Source organism: Sturnus vulgaris, chromosome 25 (genome assembly GCF_052056855.1).
Source record: "Sturnus vulgaris isolate bStuVul1 chromosome 25, bStuVul1.hap1, whole genome shotgun sequence".
Lineage (NCBI taxonomy): Eukaryota > Metazoa > Chordata > Aves > Passeriformes > Sturnidae > Sturnus > Sturnus vulgaris.
In genome coordinates this window covers 4951816-4972947 of record NC_142267.1, presented here as the reverse complement: position 1 = coordinate 4972947, position 21132 = coordinate 4951816, and the positions used below count along the sequence as shown (strand labels likewise).

General features: G+C 45.2%; 2 protein-coding genes across 3 annotated transcripts; both read right to left on the bottom strand.

Annotated features, from left to right (window-relative positions):
• Positions 1 to 6020: 6020 nt before the first annotated feature.
• Positions 6021 to 15111, bottom strand: LOC148221253 (uncharacterized). 2 transcript variants are annotated; one of them, XM_088178592.1, is made up of 8 exons: positions 15027 to 15111; positions 12320 to 13406; positions 10938 to 11072; positions 10521 to 10746; positions 9241 to 9339; positions 8734 to 8825; positions 8048 to 8185; positions 6021 to 7887 (listed from the first exon to the last, which is right to left on the bottom strand). In XM_088178592.1, the coding sequence occupies exons 1-8, from the start codon at positions 15068 to 15070 to the stop codon at positions 7585 to 7587; spliced, it is 2124 nt and encodes a 707-aa protein (XP_088034718.1). In that variant the 5' UTR covers positions 15071 to 15111; the 3' UTR covers positions 6021 to 7584. The 2 variants fall into 2 exon arrangements, with proteins under 2 accessions (XP_088034718.1, XP_088034719.1); XM_088178593.1 differs by having other exon boundaries at positions 10521 to 10695.
• A 208-nt stretch (positions 15112 to 15319) lies between these two features.
• Positions 15320 to 19808, bottom strand: LOC106856442 (chymotrypsin-like elastase family member 2A). The gene is made up of 8 exons (XM_014881758.2): positions 19766 to 19808; positions 19446 to 19534; positions 18937 to 19034; positions 17902 to 18030; positions 17041 to 17177; positions 16208 to 16353; positions 15947 to 16099; positions 15320 to 15469 (listed from the first exon to the last, which is right to left on the bottom strand). The coding sequence occupies exons 1-8, from the start codon at positions 19806 to 19808 to the stop codon at positions 15452 to 15454; spliced, it is 813 nt and encodes a 270-aa protein (XP_014737244.1). The 3' UTR covers positions 15320 to 15451.
• Positions 19809 to 21132: the final 1324 nt, after the last annotated feature.

Below are 21132 nucleotides of genomic sequence, written 5' to 3'. Positions count from 1 at the left end.
GTATGGGAGCCATACAATTACATTTGTATGCCAAGGACTGACCAAGGATGTAAGTATTGCTTTGAGGAGTGGAAACGTGCATCACTTTGATGATCTGGCCTGCAGTCTAAGCACCTGTTTGTATTTTTCCCCTGCAGAAATGTGTGTGTGATGCACTCCTGTGGCACGAAGTGAGGTTGTTGTCTGTGCCAAGGCAAGAATGAATGAGAGCTTTTGCAGGTACTCAGTAATCATGACCCGAAAGTTTCTGCTAGAAGAGAGAGCCTGCATTTAAAACTTTCATACTTCCCCACTGTAACACTGTGTGGCTTTCCAGAGCTGTTTTTCACACATTCCTAATCACTGTACCCCTGTACTCCAAAGCTCAGAACAGATCTCTGCTTGTGCAGGTCTGACAGCTTGATCTGGTGCTCCTTAGCTTAGCCTCAAAGCAAGAACCCTCACTGAGCAAAGGAACCATCCTGACCCTCCAGGCTGAGCTTTTCTAGGCTCAGTGCCCACCAATTTGTTCCCTACTGATCCCAGCAGCCCGGGGCTGGGAAGCACAAGTGGAAGGCAGAAAGCTCAGGAGGCAGGGATTCCTGGAGCATGGTGGAGGGGCCATGACAGGAAGAGGAGGCTGATCCTTTGCTGAAGAGGCTCTCACAAGCAGTGCAAGAATAGCAGCTGTGTGTCCTGGCTCTGCATTCCCTTATCTGGGGCTGCTGGCTGGGGGGTCCTGTCCACACCTCTGCCTCTCGCCCTGCTCTGCTCTCACTGCCCACAGATACTGAGTGCCTTGAACAAGTTCCAGGGCTCCATCCCTGAGCTTCTCAGGACCCTTCCCTCCAGCAGACAGGTGACATCACTGCCAAAGGCCATCTGGGCGCTTCCTGTGTCACATTCCTGACTGGAGAGCCTCTGGCCAAGTCCTTGTCGTTCTGCACAGTCTTTTTAGGAACAAGCGGGCTAATTTTAACCTGCCTGCCACAAACACCTTCCTGAAATAAATTCTCGCTCTCTCCTGCCTTATGCATGTACTTGAGAGTTTAAAAACAAAATCTCTCATTTGCAGGGCCCAGAGCTAAGGCCTGTGAGCCCCAGGAAGGAGCAGGAGCCTGTGCCAGAAGCTGCTGTCACTGTTAGACCCACAGTGAGCTGTGAGGATAGGAATGTTCCACAGACACACACTCAGGTGATGCACACCATAAAACTGCATGGATCTGATCCAATCTGAACAAGCTGTTCTGTATTTCAAGGACGTTGCAATAGAAAAAATTTGTTTTCTGGACTGGCTGCAGCCAGATATGCCATTGAAAAATGCAATAAATGGGCTTAGTTCCTCTGTGGTGTGCCTAAAACAATTGGTTTAATCATAATCCTTTCTTTTTTTTGGGGTCTAACTAGGCCTAGGAGTCAATAAACTAACTGTGATCCCACAGTGATGTCAGTTCCTCTCTGGCTGTGCTGGCCTTGAAGGGCACATGCAGCTTTGAGAACAAATGAAAAACACAGGAGAAATAGGAATTACTGTGAGACGAGGACAAGGAGCACAAACTCCACAAAATCACTGGGGACTTGTGCTCCTGCCTTTTGCAGTTTCCATGGTGATGAATATGTGAGCTCTTGTACCAAATGATCAATGCAAGCCTGAATTGCTGGTTTTAATTAGCAGAGTGTAAAAAGCCACATCTTGAAGAACCCTCTAAACAGGAAAGGAAAATGTGTTTTCAGGCAGCTGCTGTCTTTATGTTGCCCTCTTGGGAGTGACATCTCTTATGTTCCTTTGGACCTGGTAATTAAGCAGCTCCTTGTACCTGCAGGTCAGTGGATCAGGTAATAGACTCCCTACAGTCTCCAGTGCACTGTGTCTTAAAGGATACATAGAAAAAGGCAGAAAGTCCTTGGGGATGTCACCAGATTCCAGCCTGACTGTGGACACACACATTTAGAGAGCTGGGGAATTACATCTTGGAAATTCCTTCCAGGCCTGGATTTCTCCTGACTCTCAGCTCCATTCCCAGGCTGACAAGCTGACTGCAGCTTCAGTTAGGGAGGAGTCTCCCAGGGTGAGAACACGGTGACAAACAGAGTGGAATTCATCACCAACATTAACCCCTGGTGTCTTTCCCGTGGGACACATCCTGAGGTGCTGTCCCATGGATGTTTTTCCCAATTGTCCAATGAGCTCCTGTCCTGTCCTGGCTGCACTAACACACTTTAAATCCGGGCTGTCTGTACAATAAATTGGCCTTTTTTCCCCAAAGAGCTCCGTGTGTGTTGCTGTCCTTTCTCTCTCTTTTCAGAGCAGTGACCACACCTGACTTGTCCCTGGGGCCTTTTCTGAGCAGAACTTCAAGCAAAGAGCAGCAGGCCCGAGGCTGATCCCAGGATCCCTGGGAGCTGGCCCAGCCCTGCAGGGTGACAGGCTGTGAGCCATGGCAGCTGAGGATAAAACAGTGCTGGCTCACACAAGGTGAATGAAAAGTTGTTGGTGTTACTAAATACTCTGAGGGTCAAACCCCTGGCCTCAGCTGGGCTTCAATGATGAGAACAAATGTGGCAGTAGAGCTTCATGTGCTGAGCATCCCAGCAGGAGCTGGGAGCACACCAGCACGGTGGGGAAGGACAGAAGGGACTTTGGGATAGGATTTGTTCACTCCGGGTGAGCACCTGAATTACCCCAACTCTTGCAGAGGCTGGCAGAGCATTTGCTTTCTTCTCTAGCAGGATCATACAGGATCTTTGAAACGTCACTGGCAAGAACTTTGATTTCAATGAGCTGGTTTTGTTTCCAGCTTTCCATCCTCCTCTCAATCTGACACATTTTTATTAGCCAGCTCTTTAATGCCCTGAGAAGAGTGCAGAGCCTGCAGGCTGGGTAACTTCTTAGTGGGTTTGGGAATAGGGACCAGCTAGAAGCTGACAAACACTCCAGACCATGCATGTGCTCTTGGCTCTTTCATCGTATCCATCTCCCTCTCTTTCCCCTGCTCTCTGGTTTTAAGGGCACATTCCTGTTTATGCCTTGTCAATAAAGCCTTGTTTTGGCCTTTGAGCTTCTCTATCCTTCATCTCGAGAGGAAAATGCTGTGATGGCTCAGTGATGTTCCCTTCTCCTTTCCCTGTTCCTGGCTGTTTGTGCCCGGATCCCCCCGGCTCTCTTGGCTCTCCCAGGGCTGTTTCCCTGTCCCTGGCTGTGTGTTCCCGCAGTCTCGGCTCTCCTGGGGCTCTTTCCCTTTCCCTTTCCCTTTCCCTTTCCCTTTCCCTTTCCCTTTCCCTTTCCCTTTCCCTTTCCCTTTCCCTGGCTCTGTATTCCTGCATTCCCGGGTCTCTCGCGGGTCTGTCCCGGGTGTCTGTCCCTGTCCCTTTCCCAGGCTCTGTGTATTCCCCATTCCCGGGTCTCTCTCCCTGTCCCTGTCCCGGGCTCTGTGTATTCCCCATTCCCGGGTCTCTGTCCCTGTCCCGGGCTCTGTGTATTCCCCATTCCCGGGTCCCTGTCCCTGTCCCGGGCTCTGTGTATTCCCCATTCCCGGGTCTGTCCCGGGCTCTGTGTATTCCCCATTCCCGGGTCTCTGTCCCTGTCCCTGTCCCGGGCTCTGTGTATTCCCCCATTCCCGGGTCTCTGTCCCTGTCCCGGGCTCTGTGTATTCCCCCATTCCCGGGTCTCTGTCCCTGTCCCGGGCTCTGTGTATTCCCCCATTCCCGGGTCTCTGTCTCTGTCCCTGTCCCGGGCTCTGTGTATTCCCCATTCCCGGGTCCCTGTCCCTATCCCGGGCTCTGTGTATTCCCCATTCCCGGGTCTGTCCCGGGCTCTGTGTATTCCCCATTCCCGGGTCTCTCTCCCTGTCCCTGTCCCGGGCTCTGTGTATTCCCCATTCCCGGGTCTCTGTCCCTGTCCCGGGCTCTGTGTATTCCCCATTCCCGGGTCCCTGTCCCTGTCCCGGGCTCTGTGTATTCCCCATTCCCGGGTCTATCCCGGGTCTGTCCCGGGCTCTGTGTATTCCCCATTCCCGGGTCCCTGTCCCTGTCCCGGGCTCTGTGTATTCCCCATTCCCGGGTCCCTGTCCCTGTCCCGGGCTCTGTGTATTCCCCATTCCCGGGTCCCTGTCCCTGTCCCGGGCTCTGTGTATTCCCCATTCCCGGGTCTATCCCGGGTCTGTCCCGGGCTCTGTGTATTCCCCATTCCCGGGTCCCTGTCCCTGTCCCGGGCTCTGTGTATTCCCCATTCCCGGGTCCCTGTCCCTGTCCCGGGCTCTGTGTATTCCCCATTCCCGGGTCCCTGTCCCTGTCCCGGGCTCTGTGTATTCCCCATTCCCGGGTCTGTCCCGGGTCTGTCCCGGGCCCGGGAGCGCCGCCCGTGCTCGGGCTCCTGTCGCCACCTGGCGGCCGCTGCGGGAAGTGCCGGTTGCTGCCCCGGGCGGCTCCAGCTGTGCCGTTCCCACATCTGGAGGGAGGAGCCGGACAGTTCATTCCCAGGCTTTGCATCTCGTGTGTCTCAGCAGGATGACTGATGCAGGATGACTAAAATATCCCGTCTGATCTTTATGGAAATGAAATGTAGCCTTTGCTGTGGACAGGCTGTCTCTGTATGTCAGACTCGGAACTGGACACTTCTATCCCGGCAGGATTTCTCTGGTTGAAAGCATATCTCTGTGCCTTTGGCTACGTTGAAATCCCCCATAATAAACTTGAGACTTTGAGTTAGCCTGATCCAGAGCAAGGTTTTCAGTCCAGAAAATGTTTCATGGTGCCAAAGTCAGTCTCAGAGTTAAGCCAGGCAACCTGGTACAGCCTTCACCCTCATCCAGTCCAAGCCTTGCTATATGTCAGGCATAAACAGCACAAAAATATTTGGGAACCGAGCCACCATATCAAAGCATCAGCCACATGCATAGCAAGGAACACAGCACTTCCCTTCTCTTCCTTCTTCCCTGAGGAAGGGAAAGGGACTGCTCAGAGTTGAACCAAAATGTGTTTTGTTAATAAACACTAATTGCCATCTATCAAGCACACACATTTTTTTTCTAATCTAAAAATCCACACTGTAGCCTCTGAAGAGATGAAGATCAGAACAGGCTCAATTTTCCATGCAAATAATTTGCTTCTGATCTTGACCCAGGATTTTCATAACAATTAGAGGCAGCTTGGGGCTGCTGTGTCTGTGAGCAGCTCACAGTGCCCAGCTGTCCCCCTCCCCATGGGGCTCCTTTCATGCCTGGCTCTGAAGGGATATGAGCACCTGAGACATTTTCCTTCACTGAGCTGAAAGTCGTGGCTCTTCAAACACATTTATTTCTGTCTCTCCTTTTTATTTTTTTGTTATTTCTTTTTTCTTTTTTCTTTTTTCTTTTTTTCTTTTTTCTCTTTTCTCTTTTCTATTTTTTATTTTTTATATTTTTATTTTTATTTTTATTTTTATTTTTATTTTTATTTTTATTTTTATTTTTTATTTTTTATTTTTTATTTCCCCCACACTTGCTGAGTGTTGACAGGAACCAGATGAAAAGATTCTAGCCTTTCAGTGTCAATATTGGACATAGATTTTTGTATGTTTGAGTACATGGGACTGAGTACATATGTTTGAGTGCATGTGAGCACACCTGTGCAGGTTCCATACATTTCCAGTAATATCATCATCAGGCATCTTAAAAAAACACCACACCACCATGCCCCTGGATTCAAGAGACTGACTTTAAAAAGAGGGATTTTGGGGTTAGTTAGTTTGTTTTGGAAGTGGTTTCTCAGGATTCAGCATGCTGTAATGTGATTTCCCTTTGGTTTTTTTTAGGTGTGAAAGTATTGGAGCAACTTCCAGGCTACCTTAATGGAAAAATCTGAATCACATGCTTGCAGATACCTTTTAACAGAAATGAAATTGCATTTGCACTCACGTAAATATTCCATGTAGACAGGTTTTGAGATCTGGGGAGGTTAAGGAGGGAAATTATGCTTGAGATTAGCAAAGCACCTTATTAGGTTATTTTATGAAATTGTGAGCCTGGAGTGACAATTGTGGCCATTGATGAATTGAATGAATGAATTGAACCACTGAATTTACCTGAAACATTTCTTGCTTGAACTAGTGAACATATTTTTAGAACAACACCTGATCTTGATCCATAAACCATCAATGCTGGAGTTATCTTTCTCATGCAGAAATAAGCATATTACATTTATAACGAGGACTTCAACCTCCAATTTTATTTACTTAAGTACAAAACCAAACAGTTCCTTGGCTGACCTTCAGAGATCCTGCTTCAGGCTCAGCTTGGAGCCACACACACACTCCTGCAGTGACTTAAAGAAACAGCTCTTGGCTTTGACTGCAAGGAGTCGATTTATACAAGATTTTTCCAGTTGTTCTTATAATAGCTAATTTAATGACAAAGAGATACTCCAACCAGCTTCCTTTGAAACTCATAAAACTACTTTATTTTAGGAAAAAAGAAATTATTAAAAACAAAGACCAATTGTAGATTTTCAAGCTCGATTTCCTCTTAAATTCACACCTTCATTTCTCTTGTGTTTTGCAACCATTAAGCACTGCCTTGACTCCTTTCTAAAGAAAAAATAATCTGCTAAATCTCTTATTCTCCACACGAACCTATCAGCTGGGAGAAGAGACAAACCAAACCCTGTGTTTGTGTTCCTGTTCCCTCTTCCTGGAATTGCTAAAAGAAGGCAGCAGGCAGGATGGGGTTAATTAAATTTTTCTTTCTTTTTTTCTTTTTTCTTTCTTGCAAATGAATTGAACTCAGCACAGACTTACTAATTGCCAACATGAGGAAGTAATTCAGTTTGCTTTGATTTCTCTGAGCCATACTAGAAGAGGAATTTACTGCTCATCACTGCAGAGACTTTTCCTCCAACAAGGAAAGAAAAGCAAATTTTTGTTTAGTGGGAGAAGTAGCTTGTCTTTTTCACATCTTCCACAGAGCTGGATTGCATCTTTGCCTCACCAACAAGCCCCCAGGAGACTGATAATGGAAAAAATACCATTTTGGTATTTTTGATAATGGAAAAAACACCAAAAATAAAAATGTATGGAGAGGAGATTCCACTGTAGAGGAGAGGAGCTGGAAAGACAAAGTGCTACAGAAACTAGAAGCAATTCAGTATTGTCCTCATTTTATTTGTATTTCCAAAACAATAATCAAAAGGAGTTATTACCTTCTCCATCAGGATTTTCTTACTCCCTCTCCCACTATTTACACATTTTTCAAGTTCTACTTCCCTGGGGAACTATAAAGGCCAGCTTGAAATAAGCAGCTTGCTGAAATGTGTCAGGGTCTCAAAGTACCCTCTCTATTCTGGATTTTGATGGCTGCATTCTGTGTCACTTACAGTATAAATCTAGAGTGGTTTAGTGAAGTGAAAGTCACTGCTGTGCATCTTTTACCTACAGTTATGCTCCCAGTGGAACCCCACCTGCACTTTTGTAGCTTCTTCTTGTTTTGAGACACCTTCCTAAATTTTTACGGGTGTTTCAGGTTCCCACATTAACATATTAGCTAAAAATTCCAGTTGTGGCTAGGAGCAAAAAGAGAATGTTATTTATATGAGCTGTGTGTGCCTGGGACAGCCCAGTCACTCCTTATGCTGTCACATCTCATCTACAAAACCTGGAAGGAGCTCATTTTTCCATGATATTTCAGTACCATGTGACCTGTGCTCTAAACTGGCACCTTTGTCACCTTTCCCCAGAGCAGGTGAGCCCAGAGAAGGGAGCTTCTCCTGGAGGCTGTGCTGGGACCTGTGGTGGAAGCCATTCCTCTGCTCCTGGCTCACTCCATGGGTGACACCCTCAGGGCACTGGTCTGGTCTGGATCTCCTTTGAGTGTGTGGGCTCAGCTCATCCCAGGCCAAGGCAGGGCTCTGTGCAGCTGGAGCTGCCCCCACAGCAGCCTGGTGACAGACACAAACACAAACACACCCTGCAGCTGCTCTGCACACAGCAGTGCCCTCTGCTTCCCGGGCAAAGACGCAATTCCCGCCTGTCCCAGGCTGCCCTGAACGTGCCTTGTCACCCAGCAGGGCTCCCCCAGCCACATGTTCACCCCCTTACTTGTTGGACGGGCCCCTGGCTGCTTTCCATCTTTTTTTTCCTGGAGATTGCCGGATTCCAGTGGCACACCAGGCTGTCATTTTGAACGCTGTAGTTCTTGTTTCCAAGAAGCCAGTAGGTTTTCATTTTCCCTTTGCCCTGGACAAGAAAAAGAGAGAGCAGATAATATCTATTTTCATGGGATATGAAGCAGAGCAGGGATCACTACGGTGAGAGCTATTCCCTGTCCTGCATTTGTTATCTCTCCTTCTCTCATAAGTGGCTGCTGATCAGGGAAAGAATTATAATTTATGTGCAGTTTGGGTGCTAAAAATCTTTTCTGTTCAGAGCTCACTGCTTTGCTGGTCACTGGCAGTGTTGCTAAGGGTTTAAAATCAGCCTTAAACCCTTGTGTCTTGGACTGAATCCTTACACTTTGGGCCATACTCACGTGGTTCCATGCAGGTGCAGACATAGCAGCCACGTTTCAAAGCACACAGAACACTTTTTTGTCAACTTTAAGGACTAATGTGTAGCTACTTCCAACTGAATTAGCAAAACAACCTAGGGAACATGGTTAAAAGTTGACTTGTTCTTCACAGAAGAGTGATGGCCAAATCTGTCATCACCTCCCTATCCCAAATCTGCCATCTCCTCCTTATCCCATTAATGTCTCTATTATTGTAAAGTTACAGAAAAACTGTTACCTTGACTTCAATTTCTCCTCTCAGTTCAATTTCATACGCATCATCTGTGAGAAGGGCTTCATATGTAGCAGAACTGATGTGGATCTTCTGTGCTAGGATCCAGAGCAGAGTAGGAATTAATGATTCCCTGAATCCCAGAGAGCACACACCAGCCCTCCTGCATTTATCAGACCAGTGTTTCCACCTCCTCCTTTGGCATTCAGGGATGTGACTCTACCTGCCCATACAAATCCACAGGAGTTTCTCTTGTCTGTTTGGTAACTGGTGCATGTGCAGGGACAGTGGGGATGACAGGTCAAGGATGTGCTTCTGCCTTAGATTGATGATAATGAGTTCTCTGACCTGGGATGGTCCCAGGGAATGCTCCTTCTCCTCTAGAGATCTTATTTTCCGTATTCCTGTGCCTGATGTGCTGGGGTTTGGGTTTCCCTTGCCCTGCAGTGGTGCAGAGGTGCAGGGTGCAGCTCTGGCTCTGCCTGGACACCGGCTCCTGCCCCGGGCACTTACGCAGGCTGGTGGATTCCATGCGGGAAGCCGTGTTCACCGTGTCCCCAAAGAGGCAGTAACGAGGCATCTTGTGGCCCACAACTCCAGCCACACAGGGCCCTGAGAAAACACAAGGCACAGAGACTCCAAAGAGAAGCAGTGAGAAGTAAGTGCAGGGCAGTAACAGATGCCAGCACCTTTGCCAGCCACTCTGTATCCTCAAAGAGACGTGGGAATTGGGAGCACTCAGTGCATCTGGGACCTGGCTGCACGGTATTTACTCAGTGAGAGAAGTCACAATTTAATTAGCTGTAGCTAATTGGTGGTGATATCACCAATGCTAAATTGCTCCTCAAACCTTTCCACGCTCATACAGGCAAAAGCCTTTTCACCCACCCTGCTGGAACCAGGAGAAATTCCCATCCTGAGGTGTGGGGAGAGGCAGTGTCTCATACAGAAATGCAGAATTCCTTTCTCCTCACACTACTGGACTGTGCCCTGTTCTGTTTTTTCTCCTGTCTTCAGATCAGCCCGTGTACCTGTGTGTACCTGTGAATACCTGTGAATACCTGTGTGTACTGTGTGTACAGTGAATACCTGTGAATACCTGTGTGTATCTGTGTGTACCTGTGTGTACCTGTGTGAACCTGTGTGTACTGTGTGTACCTGTACCTGTGTGTACCTGTGTGTACCTGTGTCTATGTGTACTCTGTGTCCCTGTGTGTACTGTGTGTACCTGTATGTACCTGTACCTATGTGTACTGTACCTGTGTATACCTGTGTGTACCTGTACCTATTTGTACTGTACCTGTGTGTACCTGTGTGTACCTGTGTGTACTGTGTGTACCTGTAGCTGTGTGTACCTGTGTATACCTGTGTGTACCTGTGTGTTCCTGTGTGTACCTGTGTGTACCTGTACCTGTACCTGTGTATACCTGTGTGTACTTGTACCTGTATGTACCTGTGTGTTCCTGTGTATACCTGTGTGTACCTGTACCTGTGTGTACCTGTGTGTACCTGTGTGTACCTGTGTGTACCTGTACCTATGTGAACCTGTACCTGTACCTGTACCTGTGTGTACCTGTGTGTACCTGTGTGTACCTGTGTATACCTGTGTGTACCTGTGTGTACCTGTACCTGTTCCTGTGTGTACCTGTGTGTACCTGTGTGTACCTGTGTATACCTGTGTATACCTGTGTGTACCTGTACCTGTATGTACCTGTGTGTACCTGTGTGTACCTGTGTGTACCTGTACCTGTTCCTGTGTGTACCTGTGTGTACCTGTGTGTACCTGTGTGTACCTGTGTGTACTCCAGCCCGCAGCTCCAGCCTGCCCTTTGGCATGTGGGGGATCACAACCTGCCGCACTGCTGCCACCAGGTCCAGGGACATTTTGGCAATCTCATGGGCGTGTTTGGTGCCATTCCTCTCTGGCAGGCCACTCACCACCATGTAGGCATCCCCGATGGTTTCCACCTGATGGGAAGGGGCACGTGTCACTAAGTGAGTGGCAGGAACTGAGCTTTCCTTTGGAAAGAAAATCAGAATAAAATCTATTTTAGCTGTCCAGCACTTGCCAAAATGTGGTGTAGTCCCTGTAGGATGGCAGGTCTTGTATTTTATAGATTTTGGCCTCCTGGCCTGGGGTATTTGATATTCACCAGAAAACAGAGTATGAAAGATTTCAGCAGATTCCTTTGCTAGGGATTTACACTCACCTTGTACACGTCATAAGACTCAATCCTGGTGTCAAAGCAGACGTAGAGATTGTTGAGCATCTCAACCACTTGCAAGGGAGTACAGGAGGCAGCAATGCTTGTGAACCCCACGATGTCTGAGAAGAAGATCGTGACCTGTCACAGGGAGAAGGAGAGATGGAGCCAGGGTGTCCAGTGGTAAAGCACCCGGGATTTGTGAAATCCCGAGCACAGCAGCCTAAGGCACAAGCTGCAGGTAGTGCCAGTCTTGCAAAACTCAATAGATACAATCCCAAATTAACAAGCTCTGGCTCTGAATTGTTTTCTACTACTCTGAAAGATAAAATTATTCTTATCTCCAAAGTTTATCACCTGCACTTCAGTGAATACCTCATGCTAATGGGAGACTGAAAGTCAAATGCTTTGAATCTTGTGAGCAGTGATCAGGAGACTTCTTATAGAAGTAGGATCTCATTTTCCTTTAAAAGTGATTCAAACTGTGATAGGGATAAAACTAGGTACCCCAAAACACTGTGAAATAAAATCTCCACTGCTCTCTCTGCTCTTGTTCAGTTAGAAAATATTAACTGGGTTTTGTTTCTCCTCAAATTATGTTTGTCATGATCAAGTAATTTACAGGAAAAAATCACTTTAAAAATTCAAACTTAGAATGGAATTGAGGAAGAAAAATGTGTATTGCAGCTGATGGCAAAGAATTTTCTTCTCTGTTCTCTCTGAATTGTGTCAGTTTTTAAACTCAAATTGCCCTTATTAATACCAATTCATCTGGAAGGGCCACCATTTCACTCTGCCTTGGTTCAGCACTTTTGATGTCATGACTACTGTGGATTATAATTAATTGTGCAATTACAGGTTGTTATTTTGATAATGACACTCAGAGATTAAATGCAAAGATTTAGTACTGTGTTTCACAGGTGAAGGTAAGGGGGTGTCCAGGGAAAAAGAGAGAATAGAATTGCAATTACTATAAAATGGGGATTTGGGCTGAGGGCTATGCAGCACAGCTGCTAAATTCAACACTGACAGCAGCAATTCTTTTATTCTTTTATTCTTCATATTTTACAAGGAGGAGACTCATTTCTTGCTCCCATGAACTCATGATCCAATGGTGCTGGCTGGCTGTTGTGGGTAGGTTCTTAAACACAATTTACCAGTATGTTTGACATCTAAAGCTTTCCATTTGGAAATCTCAGCTCTTCTTCCTTCCCCATCAGCCTAAGTGCTCCATAGCTCTTTCCAAAACCCACTGGGAATATTTGGATTTCCATCCACACTCAGTTCTGAGTGCAAACCCAGGATCCTCAAAACTGTGACAAGGTAGGTGCTATTTTAGGTGAATATTTTTTTTTCCCTTGGTGGTAACATCCTTTCCATTTGCTAACCTGATCATAGTTTTCTGCCTCAACTTTTTGGCATTTCCTCAGCTGCTTGGCCACAGACTTTGGCAACATCTGGTGCAAGAGGTCCTCAGCCAGGCGCCTCTCCCTTTTCAAGTCCTCTGTCTTTTCCTTGAGGTTCCTGGCGTAATTGTGTATCCAATCTGTCATTTGCTTGAAGGACATCAGAACAATGGGGTAAATGAGACAGGCAACCACCAACAGACTGATCTTAAGGCTTATTGCAGACAGGATTTCCTTGGATTTTTTGTGCAGTTTTTCCTGTCCCTCCTGCAGCAGACAGCTCTGTGCATGGTGCAGTCCCCTCACCGTGGCTTCCAGGGACACAAAGTCACCCAAACCCAGGAATGGGGTAAAGAAAGAGATTCCTTCAGAGTGGGTGAAATAAAGTGACAGATTGACATTATCTGCCCAGCACTTGTGTGCAGTCTCTGAGGAGAAGAGAGCATAGCTCAGAGTGACAAAATGTTGATGCAGTGTGGTCTGAAGGCTCATAGGTCCTGGCTGGGCTTTGAGCACAGCTTCTCTGATTTGGAGCATAAGTTTAAAAGCCACTGTGTCTGCCCAGTCAGGATTGTGTCTCATGGCTTTGAGATCCTCATGGGGACTCCTGAAACGCTCAAGCAGTCCAGAGATTGCTCTGGACAGCACCTGCCTGGCTTCAGTAACCCCAGAGATATTCAATTTGTGTCTCAAGTCAGTTATGTAAAATCTACAGATGGAGATTTTCTCCTCCTTGCACTGGCAATTCTCACAGTACAGCTCTGCTTCACTTGCCACACAGATGGAGTTTAAGTTCCCCAAGAGCTGAGAATGGAGTGATGTATTCCTTGTGCCTGCTGCTGGGAACAGCCAGCTGTGCCTTTCTTCCTGCAGGAGAGAGATGAGCTGAGCAGCCCAAAGGTTTTCACAGGAGGAAAGTTCCTGAAGGGCTCTGCCTGTGCTTTTCCATATTCTCAAGCTGTTGCTCAAATCAAAAGAAATGGCCCCAAGGAGACTGCAGAGGGAGACCATGCATGCTGTCAGAATCCTTTGAACTGTTTTTCTACCACCGGCATTGGAGGGAAAACACCTAAAAAAAAAATTAAAAAAACAACAGTGGCTTTGTCTGATCCTGGGAATGTTACTTCTAGCTCCTGAAACCACAGATATTTAAAAATTTCCATGCATTCTGAAACAAAGCAAAAGGAGTATGCACTATCTGGATGTTTTTTAAGACATATTTTATATTTTGTTCCACCTGACGTTAATTTTAAAAGAAAAGCTGTATTTAAGAGACTGCTTCCTTGGCACACTCTGATCTGCAAAAACAGATGAATGATACAGTTTTTCTGTGAGAAAAAAAGGTAATAAAACCATTTGCTGTCGGTTTTATTCTCTCCAAATACTTTGATACTTCTCTCCAAATCTTAAGGAAGGCCATGAAAAGATAGGTTACTTATTCCCCCAGTGATTCCAGTGATCACAAACTGGAACTGTTGATTTTTCAAAATCAAACTTTGAGAATTTGTTCTTAATAGGCATTTCCATATGATGAATAATTTCTGTTGATATGTTCAAATGAGTTAAGGTGTTTTTTGCAATATTGCCTATATATTTCAGAAGGAAAATGAATCACATTTCTGTTTTGTTTCGGTTTTTACTGAAGCATTCACACATCCAATTTTTATTGCTTGATCTTCATGATTACCTTTCTGTCTCTGTTTCATGCTGCATTAATGGACATCCATGCTCCATACAGCAAAGTGACCTCTAATGATTTTAATTTTCAAAACTGTTATTCCATTATTTACAATCTTACATTAACGATACTCATGAAAAAAACTCAGGATGTGATGCTGGAGCTGATGACTCCTGAATAACTGGATAATCCTTATTTCCACTGATAAAGAACAAAGTTCTGCATAGTAAAGCTGATTGAAAAAGTCCTCCTCACATCCCCTGTTCTTTCAGATATAGGAAATCACACTTTAATCAGGCAAATAAAACCCAATAAAGCCTATTCTTTCTCAGCAGGGGCTGATATTAAGCAAAACAAATTCTTGCTGAGCAGAACGGTGGTCAATGGTTGTAAAGCAGAAGAAAAGTGATAAAAATACCGTCCCCAAAGATTATAAACAGCCATGCTTTCTCTTATTAATTTAATACAATTTCTGTTTAATAATATATTTACTTTCAGTCCAAAGGTTAACATTTGCAAAATATCAAACTAAAAGGAACTGCAAGCCTAGAAAATAAATCCCTGAGCATTTCTGCTCTCACAACGAATTTCCAGCCTTTTCCTTACTCTGGCTACCACTTACCTTTGTGTCACTTGCCCTCCATTTAAAATAATTGCTTTTAATTTTGGAAACATCTCGTACGTGCCCGGGGAGAAGAAAAACACAACGAAAATCCACCTTGATTTTATACTGATCCACCTTGATTTTATATTTGATTTTATACATCTTCGATTAGGATGAAAGAAATATAAAGAGGGTCTTTAATTGAGTGCCGAGCTAAAAGTGGTGATTTCTGCTTTGCTTTGCCAAAAAGTCCCCGTTCGTGCTGGCAGGGACTGAGACCTCACCTGCATGACCTCAAACGAGCCATGGAGGGGACAGGTCTGTCCTCAGAGCTGGACCTTGCCCTTCCCCTGCTGGCTCCTGGCTCTCAGGTGCTAAAGCCTCTCGGTGAAACGTTTTGCACTCACCTGCAGGGACCTGCTGCCTCCTGTGCTGCCTTCCCCGCGGGCATTGCTGGCCCAGGTGCTGGTACCTGCCTCCAGCCCCGCGCTGCCTCTCTGCGCCCTCCTCCCGAGCCCCCCGAGCTTTTTGTGATGCTCTGACCCTTCCCTCTGCCCTCCCTCTGCACAGCAGCTTCTCACCTTCCCCCAGGGAAAAATCTCCAGCATTACCCAAACACAGACTCTGGGGTTTGCCAACAGTCAGGAAGAAGTGACAGAGACACATTTTGTTTTCATCTTGCAAAAAATACTGTTTATTTCACTAGTTTTTGGTTTAATGCCTGTGTTGTTAAAAGCATAATTTCCCAGTTCTTTGTGATCAAAGGTGTCGTGATTATGACTTTATTCAAACTGCTTTCCTTCTTGGCACCTCTCATCCAGTTCTCATTAGATTAGTTGGTTGCCATAACCTGCAAAAATGTAAAACAAATGAAAAACCAGATCATGAGACGCAGGAATTTGTGAACAGTGTGTGTTGTGTCCAAGTCACAGGATTTAAATAACTGAAATAAGATTTTTGCTTCTCAGTCAAAGTTTATATTAAAATATAATTGACATTCCAGACTTGAGCTGCGTGTGCTACCTTTTAGGATGCAATTGCAACAATCAGTGTATTGATGAATGCAAATTTGAGTGATCACCTCTGAAATATAGAGTAAATCTTTATGACTACAATAAAGCTCTAGGATAAAAGGAGAAGGCATTCCTATTATCAAAACATTTAAATAAGTGGGGAAAAAAATCGGATATCTGTTTCAGAGGAGGATACTTTCAATTAGTAGGGGTTGAATCAAGAGTGATTCAGCTCCCCTGGCAGGTGGCAGAAATGCCAGCACAGAAGCCCAGCACAGCCAAGTTCCTGCCCTGCAGCAGCTGCAGGGCCTCACCTGCTCGATCCAGCTGTTGTAGGCAGAGACTCGAGTGAACACAGAGGGTTTCCTGTAGTAGTTGCAGCCAAGGGAAGAGCCAAAGCTGACGATGCCGTGCACTTCCCATCTGCCATCAGCCCCCTGGCAGTTCAGGGGGCCCCCAGAGTCCCCCTGGGAGGAAAGGGAGAACAGTCACAGTGTGAGAGCCCCTCTGGGGGGGTTTTATCCTGTCATTCCCACCAGGCTTCCTTGCATCCCAAGCCCTGAGAGTGAACTCACGTTACAACTGGAGATGATTCCATCCCCACCAGCACAAACCATGGTGGTTTTCACTATCTGTCCCCACCAGGAAGGTTTGGAGCAGGTTGCATAATCCACCACCAGCAGAAGGCCTTGCTGCAGGTCATCAGGAAGGGCTCCATTTGCTGAGAGAGAGCACAAACAGAGTCATGGTACCAGCTGGCACTGAAGGAATGATAAAACTGCTCTGCTAAATTTCTCTTGGGATCTGGGCTCCATCACTCTAGGTAAAACACTCCATAGGGGCTGTATTAAAGGAGAAGCTGTTATGGGTATGAATGTCCCTTATTCCATTCTTTTATATACACCTTAACTTACTAAAAATTTGCATTCCATTAAAAAAATGTCTCATTGTTAGAGAAATAAATGGCTAGTCTTTTTCCAGGAGTTTGCAATTTACTTATCCCTCAAGGAATTGCCTCCTGAGCCAAGCTGACACCTCTGCTCAACTCTGAGATTTTCTTCACTTTACATCTATTCCCCTGTGTGTCTTCAGATATTCAGCAGGTGTGTTGGGATTAGCAAATGCACCTGTCTGCACACTATTCACATTTGCATCACAATAGCTCCTAAAAGCTCAATAAAGGCCCCTCAGGTGCATTACCAGCTCTGTTAAAAGGAAAATAAACTCGAAAGGGAAAAATCATAATGTGTGTGTGAAGTGGGACCTAATATAATAAATTACCTCTCTACACTGAGCTTTGAGGGGATCTTGAGCACCATCAATCTTTGCCAGCAATCTCAGAGGAGAAGGCACTTCTGAAAGTTGGGGTTTTTTTATTCCATGGTTTTGCAAATGCCCAAGTACTCACTCTGCAGCCTTCCCCAGCCAGTGACATAGCAGGCAGTGTTGGAGGACAGGATGCTTTGGGCAGGGGGCAGGCAGGCCAGCTGGATCTGGTCACTCAAGGTGACATGCTTGGAGAGTTTGATCAAAGCAATGTCGTACCTGTGGTGACATGCACATGGTGGAGAGAGAGAGAGAAAAAGGGAGGGTAAAAAGGTTTGCAAAATGGATTCAGATCCAGTAGCCTGAGTACTGAGCAGCTACACAGCACTGGGGCTATTCAGGAGAGAAGGGAGCAAAGGTCAGTGCACAAGCAGCAAAGATTCCTGCACCCTAAAGCAATGGGGAAGTTCCTGGACTGGAAGGCCATTCCCTGCAGAGCTGCCTGTTTTCCTGAAGGCAGAAAGTTGTCTTTTATAGGTCTTTTTTCACCAAAACCAAGCATATGTTAGGACTCACTCCAAGGGCTGGAACTGAGGGGATTTCTTTGTTACTCCTCTGAGCCTGCAGCAGGACAAAGGGGTCCCTCAGCCACGTGGATATTAATGATCAATAAATAATTCTGTGTCTGTGCTGCTGGTGGGAGGGCTTCAGAGTGTTGTATGAAATGTTTCATTCCCTTTCATTGTACAAGAAATATCATTGCATGGAACAGCTTCCAACCCAAGCACGAACATGCAAAATGGCTTCTGGAAACACTATTAATCAGTAAGAAATTAATATTGTTAATTGCTTTGTATTCTCTTGAGGGGGAAGGTACAAACTGGACACTGCAACAGGAGGCTCTAAACATGAATTTAATTGCCATAACCCCAGGTGGGTTGGATTCAGGCAGTTTGATTTTTACCCTCCACCTAAACCCAAAAAATACCTGCTGCCAGCTTACCCATTTGCAAGATCCTGTGGATTCCAGTTCTCATGAACAACGATCTTTTGTGGAGAAAGTGCAATTGATCCTTCTTCCTCAGCTGCTAGGTTGTATTTTCCAAGAAACACTCGATATGTCAGAGAAGAGCTGGGCAAGGAAAGGATGAGCACTGAGTTATGCAGCTGCTGCTCAGGCATCTGCATCTTTGGCTGCTGAGAGATTCAATAAGAGCGTCCTGCACTGTAATCTCATCACAGGCATGGTTTGTCTGGAGCTGAGCCTGTGATCTGCTGAGGGCAAAGATTGTGGTCTAGACTTGATAAACATTTCAGCTCTGAGCTGGCCTCTCAACTCCTGCTCAAGGTCTCATTAACAAACTCCAGGTGACTCCAATCTTTGCAGGATTCAGCTCATATTCATCAATGCAGTAACAATTTGGACTTCTTTTGACAGCCATAAATAGCTTCAATAATAAACAACTGTGTGATAGATAGAATATGTAGGATTTATAATAATAACATGCAGGCAATCCTTCATGTTTCATATTATGATATTTGCTACAACTTAATGTTACAATAACCAGATGCCACCAGAGCAAAATGGGATTCTATTTGTGGAAACATTGCTGTACCTGGTAATTTCTTTGTTACACTGCCACTTAATATGAAGAGTTTGCTGAAAATGATTGGTATATTCAAAATATTTGTGATTATTTCTTCAGGGAGTGGATTGATTAGTTAATTTATGGGTCCGACTGACACATATATTACAGAAAAGGGCAACACAGCTGAATTTTAATAGCAGCTTGAAAACAGAAGGATGTTTGTAGTTTGTTTATGGAAAATGGAAAGTATATCATTCAGGTAACTTGTTTTTTCCCCTTTTACATTAAGAAAATAAAGAGATGTAATTCTCCTGACTTTTAATCAAAAGATATGATGCAAAACTCAGAGCCTTCAACTGAGAAAGGGAGAGCTGGCATGGATAGAGTTTTCATTCATCTCTTTCTGCTCATGTGCTGCTTCCTGGGCCAGGTTTCTCTCCTTTGCTTACCTGATGCAGTGGGCAGCTGTCAGTACCCAGTTGGTGGCAATGAGGGTTCCCCCACAGGTGTGACGCCACTTGCCATTGGAATTGTACTGAAGGGAGGCCTGGGATCAAGGAACCAAGTAAGGCTCAGCCTTTTTTTACTCATTTTTCATCCTTGTGCTTTGTTCCTGCACCCAGAACACAACTTGCTGATGGTTGGTGAAGTTTCCAACTCCTGGCCACAGAAAGGCTTTCCCCCCTTCCCCATCATCCAAAGCTTGATTTTTAAAATAATAAATAGCCCAAGTCTACGTGGCTTTAAAAAAGAGCCTGCATCACTAGCAAAATGTGGCACATTCAGAGCTTTCTTAAAAAGACTAGAAACTTCAGGATTGATCAAAACAGAAGAGTTAAAACCTCAGACATGTCAGGCAAGATGCATTAAATGGGATTTTAGAGGTGGTTTTGTTCAGTTGTGCTGAGGAGAGATAGCACAGCCCCAGTTACTCCAGGGAAAGCACAGAATGACCAACCTGCCAGGGCCAGCTGTAAGGTCTTGCATTTTCCCCTCCAACAACTTTGGACACAAGAGGGGGGTAGGCAGGAACCCCACAGCCAAATGCTAGAAGACATACAAATAGGATGTGTGTTATGAAAGTAGGTTTAAAAAAATATCTGTAAGACATGAAATAGCACAGCACCCAGTTACTCTTCCAAGAGATTCTTGTAATGACCATCCTATGCTGGGTTTTTTTCTTTGATGCAGAATGTTTGTCTAAAAAAAACAGGAAAGTTGTTTTTAGATTTTAAGTAACTTCTTCTTTTAAAACTAAAGCAGAAGTTGGACACATACCTGCAGGTGCCAGGGTCAACACAGCAAAGAGGATTCCAAGCATGGTGCCAGTTCCTGGGTGCTGCAAGCTCAACTCCACACCATTTATACGGTGTTCCTTATCTCTGGGACATATGACTTAAAATGCAGAGCTATTCCAAGACCAATGGAAAACTTGTATCACTGTGGGATAATTCTTTATATACATAAGTTGCTAAAATATCCCCTTTTAGGTGGACCTTGGATTCAAGCTATATAAACAATTTGGTTAAAAAAAAAATTCCACATTAGTTACTTATTATCTGTAGCAGCTGTTTGCATTTCCATTGCCTTGGAAGTTCATCACAAAGGTGTTCACAGAATGAAAATATTACATTAATTATTCTAACACTTGGTGGTATGTCAGCACTAAGTTTCTGATATATTTGGACAGTGATAGATCCAGATGTGTTGGTGGGGTTGGATTGGTTGATTTTTAGAGGCTCCCTTCCTACCTTAGTTATTGTACAATTCTACGACTGCTTGGGATTTTATTTTGGTCCGGGATCGGCTTTTGTTTTATTTGTGTGTAACTCAATCTACAGCATTGTACTGACTGAAAACCTGTATTTTCTTTCCCAGGTCAGGTTGCATGTGTTTTAGCATGCCAGACTTCAGTGAACCAGACTGCAACCACTTGGAAGTGGAACATCCTCCAAGTCATACAGAGAAGCAGCTGTCCATGATGAAGCAGAAAGCCTGGTATGTTGTGGTGAGTCAGACTCCATTCCTTTCCTATTTCCCTTTGTTAGATCAGCAGATCAGAGAACAGGGCTCCTGCAGCATTGCAAATGAGCCTGTGCACACCCCAGAGCAGTGCTGACCTGTGCTAGATCACACTGTGAGCTTGCTAATGGAACAGCAAAGCACTTTCACTCACAGGACAAAGCAGGCAGGAGCAGGCATTTACACCCCTCCGGAGATGCTGCCACAAAAGGAAGAGTCCTAATTCAATACTGGCATTTGAGATCAGTGACTAGACATCAACACTTACCCATCTCTTTTCTCTTTATTATCTTCTACTACACGAATTTTCCATCCTCTGACACCTTTCCATCTACCAACGATTGAAAAACTGTTGCTGGTTATTTGAAAACAATCATCTCTATCCCCTAAGCCAGGACACCCACAGGGAACAAACTTACTAGAATGGAAACAAGAATCATAATGCCAGTTCTGCAACCAGAGCTGTGTTGTACACAGACACCAACCAAGGGGCTCAAAAATGCTGAAATAAATCTAATGTTTAATGTCAGGATTAACAAACAGCAAAATCCCTGATTTCCAGAGCTTCTATTCAGCAGTAGGTACTGTTTTGGATGAAAGATGCCTGGAGCACACATGTGCAA

What these genes read in the sequence shown, in the direction of transcription:
- LOC148221253 (XM_088178592.1), bottom strand. Translation starts at nt 15,070, where the DNA reads ATGCCCGCGGGGAAGGCAGCACAGGAGGCAGCAGGTCCCTGCAG. An exon ending in AGGCAGAAAACTATGATCAG is followed by an intron (nt 11,073 to 12,319) that starts GTTAGCAAATGG and finishes TCCCTGTGACAG; the next exon opens with GTCACGATCTTCTTCTCAGA. An exon ending in CATGGAATCCACCAGCCTGC is followed by an intron (nt 8,826 to 9,240) that starts GTAAGTGCCCGG and finishes TCTGGATCCTAG; the next exon opens with CACAGAAGATCCACATCAGT.
- LOC106856442 (XM_014881758.2), bottom strand. Translation starts at nt 19,808, where the DNA reads ATGCTTGGAATCCTCTTTGCTGTGTTGACCCTGGCACCTGCAG. An exon ending in CCACAGGATCTTGCAAATGG is followed by an intron (nt 17,178 to 17,901) that starts GTAAGCTGGCAG and finishes ATGTCACCACAG; the next exon opens with GTACGACATTGCTTTGATCA. An exon ending in GAATCATCTCCAGTTGTAAC is followed by an intron (nt 16,100 to 16,207) that starts GTGAGTTCACTC and finishes CTTTCCTCCCAG; the next exon opens with GGGGACTCTGGGGGCCCCCT.